The sequence below is a fragment of the Penaeus japonicus genome, unplaced genomic scaffold (assembly GCF_977035675.1).
Source record: "Penaeus japonicus unplaced genomic scaffold, GWHDUDI00000001_assembly GWHDUDI00000024, whole genome shotgun sequence".
NCBI lineage: Eukaryota > Metazoa > Arthropoda > Malacostraca > Decapoda > Penaeidae > Penaeus > Penaeus japonicus.
The window spans coordinates 18,138,165-18,142,578 of NW_028234426.1; the positions used below are offsets into that span (position 1 = coordinate 18,138,165).

A 4,414-nucleotide genomic window follows, 5' to 3' on the forward strand; every position below is an offset into this window, starting at 1 on the left:
TGACAGTCACTGTCAAAAGCACAAGTTTCCTTCATCTTCCCTACCTCTTCATGTTATCTTCATCTTGGAAGGTTAAGTTTTGTGTTCGTTTGTGACAGCGTTTAAGACAAAGCCGCTGGAGATGCATGTGGATTTATGTTGCGTTTGCATAGACACATTTGTTCTTGAGTTGTCAAAAATGTTAAAAAAATACAAAAAACACCTATCCTATAAAATCAGCCATGGTAAAAGTGCTCTAACATGTGCAGTGCAGCACTGTGCTGAGAGAGCTATCACATGTGTGCTTGTTATCTTCACAGCGGGAGCAGTATTGGGCATATAATTGCCCAGTCGCAAGTTTTACCTGAAGCTAATATTTTTCTGCTTTTTAATTTTTTTACTACCTGCGTGAGTTCTTTTTGTCCTTAACTACCAATACCACTCAGAAACCCCAGAATGCTAAGAATGCTCCTAAGCTTGTTGATTAGATTAATAGGAACTGTGTCTCAGGAATATGTAGATCTGGTATTAATAAATTGACAAAACCTAAGACACATTTCCAATATCAAAGAATATAAATTAGCAGCAGCTCCTTCACTCTACATCCAGTACTGATAAACAATTGAATAATGCATTTTCGTATTATCTGAGGTAAGCTTGTCTGTAAAAGAGATATCTTTCTGGAAAAAACAATTCCTAATGTTTAATTCACTTACAAAATGATAATGACCCTCTACTCCCCCTACAGAAGTGACATTAATTGTAATTATGCCCCTGCACCCACAATCTGGGCTTAAATAGTAGGGGATGGCATAAAGTAGATCTGTTTCATTGACGAATATCTTATCTGAAAAGGAGCCATCTATCAGAAACATGATTTCAGGATAACTATAGAGGACAACAAATTAGAGCTATCCCTAGATTGACTAGCCAATCATAACACTTTCATGTTCCTTGGCTAGGGTGAACTTCAGTACTAGATAAGGTTAGGCATAGCATTCGCAATTGCTGTGCACGTGGTAAGCCATTGTAAAGGAAAACTGAATTTTTTTTTTTTTTATATCTTTATATTACAGACAGATATATGATGAGACTAAGATACAGCTGTGTTATATATCAATTCAATTTAATCATATATTACCCCACAATTTCCCTGATCTACTCCATGCCCTCCTATGTTGGGTGTCGGGAGTGGTCCCAGATTATATCCACTAAATATGAAAGTAAAGAGTGATAGGAATCTATCGATACCACATTCGTGGTATCTAGTAATGTGGTACTATTCGGAAAATATACTTTTTTTTGTGAAGAAAATGTATCTTATAAAATATAGGGAGGAACAGGAGATATTAGCCTGGGTTAAGGAATTATTTACATGGTTGGTTTAATTTTGGGCTAGGTTAACTCATATCGGACAGCTGTCATGACATACATAATAGCTCCGATTAGGCCTTAAAGACGGGCGTGATGTGCACGACATGGCATCAGGAACTGCTCATAGTTGAAGCAAGCACACAGTCATGAAGTATCATGACTGTAATGGTGCTAGTTTCAGAGCTCCAGCTTTCCAACGTCAGCCTAAACTGGAGTGGGCAAACTTTTCAGTGCAAGGGCCAAATTCAAAAATATGTAATTTTATAGAACTGAATAGTATATTAACCAAAATAATTAATATTTATATAAGAAAACATAATAGACTTTTAAAGAAAAAAAAATGCAATCAATTTTTATTATTTAATATTTTAAAGTACTTGAAAGAAAGTAACTCTCGTGGAGTCTTTCTGTATTTCGAGTGTTTTGTGTCTTCTCCTGTATCTTTTTGTGTTTTAATAACATAGTTTGTAAGATAATAAAAGCGAGGCTGAAATAAAATGTCCCACGTCTCATCTCTTTGGCATCTGCCAGGACACTGAATGATTCAAATGAAAAGCAATAAAATCATTGACATGGTAACAAAGTTGCCAGATTAGCCATTTGCTGATAAAGATTTAATGTTCTCCAAATTAATTGGGAACTTTCTCGTTCAAATTTACTAACATTTGATGGGCTGCGTGAATTCCTTTGGCAGGTCGCATTTGGCCTGGTGGCCATGGTTTGCCCACACCTGGCCTAAACCTTTATATGTGATGGATTTAACCCATTGCCAACAGGGCTGTTTTGGCTCAAAATGGGCAACATGCCAGGATATTTCAAACGTGTAAGCCTGTAAGCCTAGCGCCTTGGGCTCTTCACCTATGCGCCCGATCACCTGGCGTGCCAGCCAGGAGGATAACAATGACAAAATATCTTGTCCCTGGTGGCTGATCCTGCCACCATTCGACGTGATATCTTGTCACCCAGCATTAACAGGTTAAGGGAAAATATTTGTTAGGCTAGTCTGTACTGCTTGGAAGACGGAGAAAATATTTTTCCTGTCCCTCTAATTTTTAGCCAGTGCAGGTTGCGTTAGAATTTCCCCGTCCTGACTGCCACTTAGGTTGTTCTGCACATAGTCCACATTGGGTTGATGCCAATATTAGGATTTTAGTTCTTTCTGAATCTGAAGCAGGTTCCAAAAGGCATGTGAATGCAGATTTGGTAAATCTAAATCTTTGCTTGGGTTTCTATTTTTTCTGATTTGTTGGTAATCTAAAATATGGTTATCTTTCTTTATATCTCTGTATGCTAGAATAAACTTTTCACTTTAATTAGCTGTTATAAGGGATTTCATTCAAAATTTCTCCACACAGAAACCTCTGATTCCCATGAGTGCTCCCTGCATTGGCTGGATGAAGAAGGGTGGGGTCCTTGGTTCAAAAATTACGTTCTGGTCCTATAATGGGATATAACTTGGACCTTTTCCTGTCTAATAAATTGTTCAACAAGAGATAACCTTCACCCTGACATTTTCTCATTTTTTAAAAATAATCACTTCCTTCAGCCCACAACGGCAGATTGAGTGGGAATACCATGTTATGACTATCATACATCTCTTGTACTTGATCTTAGTTCATCACCATCATGAAGCACATTGTCGTTCAACTTGTGAAATGAACACTCATTAAAACAATGATTAGCCCAATACAAAATGAAATCCAGTTTAAAGGCATTCGATTATCAATAAACAACCAGACATCAAAAGTCTATCGTGTAGCTGTGAATTCGAAATCACAGCTGAATATGAAGCATGAACTAAAAAGAGTGCAGCATCATGGCAACAAGTCGCTGCATATATCTATATAAAAATGATAAATAACCTTACCTCTAGCGCTTTGTATTCTTCACTAAGTGTTTCCCATTCTTCTATACATGCGTCTATATTATTGTGCTCCATTGTCGCGACATGAGAGAGGGAATGGCCGGATAAGCTCAGAGTTTGGACTTTGACACGATCAGCTGAGCCATGATAAACACTGGAGTGCAATGAGGTGCGAGTCGCCTGCCAGAGGTAGAACGACTTCTCCATTTCAATAGGTCCAAAAGCATCCCGGTTCTTTATAAAAGTTTTTTTTTATGAACATCACAGTTTAGGTTTATTTTTCTTAACATTTCACAGCAACCAACTTGACAAACATTTAAGTAAAAACAACACCTATATACGTAGCTGGAAAATTTCTTTGTTGCGATCCAGTTTTAAAAATGCGTATACGCAATACTTTTTGTATTTTCGTGCTTTAGGCAAATTGTAGGTGATATGAATCAACTTACTGAAAATTACTGTTAGCATTTGGTTCCACTAATTATAAATATTGTTCTTCGATTTGAATTGTTCTTAATTACCACATTCACTAACTTTATTTAAGTCAATATTCTACAATCTAATTTACCGAATAGATCTGCTAGGCATTTTTCTTCAAACTCTAAATATCTTGTCAATCTTTAAGAGATCATCCCCTTGGAATTCTCCAAATGAACCACAAAATTACTTCACTGAATCAATGCCACGCCTTTTCATCTTGTTATGTAGCCGTCTGCTGGTGGCTGGTCCATTAGCCTCTCGCGCTCACTTAATCATCTATTCATTTACGACTACATAGCTTACAATCTTGCCATTAACAAACTAAATGCAGTGCATTCATATCTCTCGAATGAAGAAGTCATAACAAATTGCGTACCTAATGATTTAAGGGGGGGGGGGGCTACAAGCCACTTTTTGGCCAATAATGTGTGGGCAAATTTCTTCCTTTCTTTGCCGAAATAACGAGAGTTTGGAGACAGAGAAGTCATCAAAGTGCAGGCCTCTATTTTCTTTATTGCATTGGGGTGGGGTTGTTCCATGTATAAACCTTTCTTTGAATGAGCAAGACTATATAATTTATCCACCTACAGAACATTTTGGTGGTGGGAATATGTACGCTCCCCCCACCCACCAACATTTCCATCGGTACGACCTTGCCTATATTTCCGTAATGCTAAAATGGCCTTTAACCCATTCTGTACTCTCTTTTCTCAGCTC

At 37.5% G+C, this 4,414-nt stretch overlaps 1 protein-coding gene across 2 annotated transcripts in view; it reads right to left on the reverse strand.

Moving 5' to 3' along the window:
• The window catches only part of LOC147469075 (transmembrane protein 120 homolog), a 31,510-nt gene extending 28,071 nt beyond the window's left edge, over positions 1-3,439 (reverse strand). For both annotated transcript variants that reach the window (XM_086550790.1, XM_086550791.1), the window contains exon 1: positions 3,221-3,439. In XM_086550790.1, the coding sequence (XP_086406916.1) occupies positions 3,221-3,424 (204 nt within the window). In that variant the 5' untranslated portion in view covers positions 3,425-3,439. The remainder of the gene's footprint in view (positions 1-3,220) is intronic.
• Between the last annotated feature and the right edge of the window lie 975 nt (positions 3,440-4,414).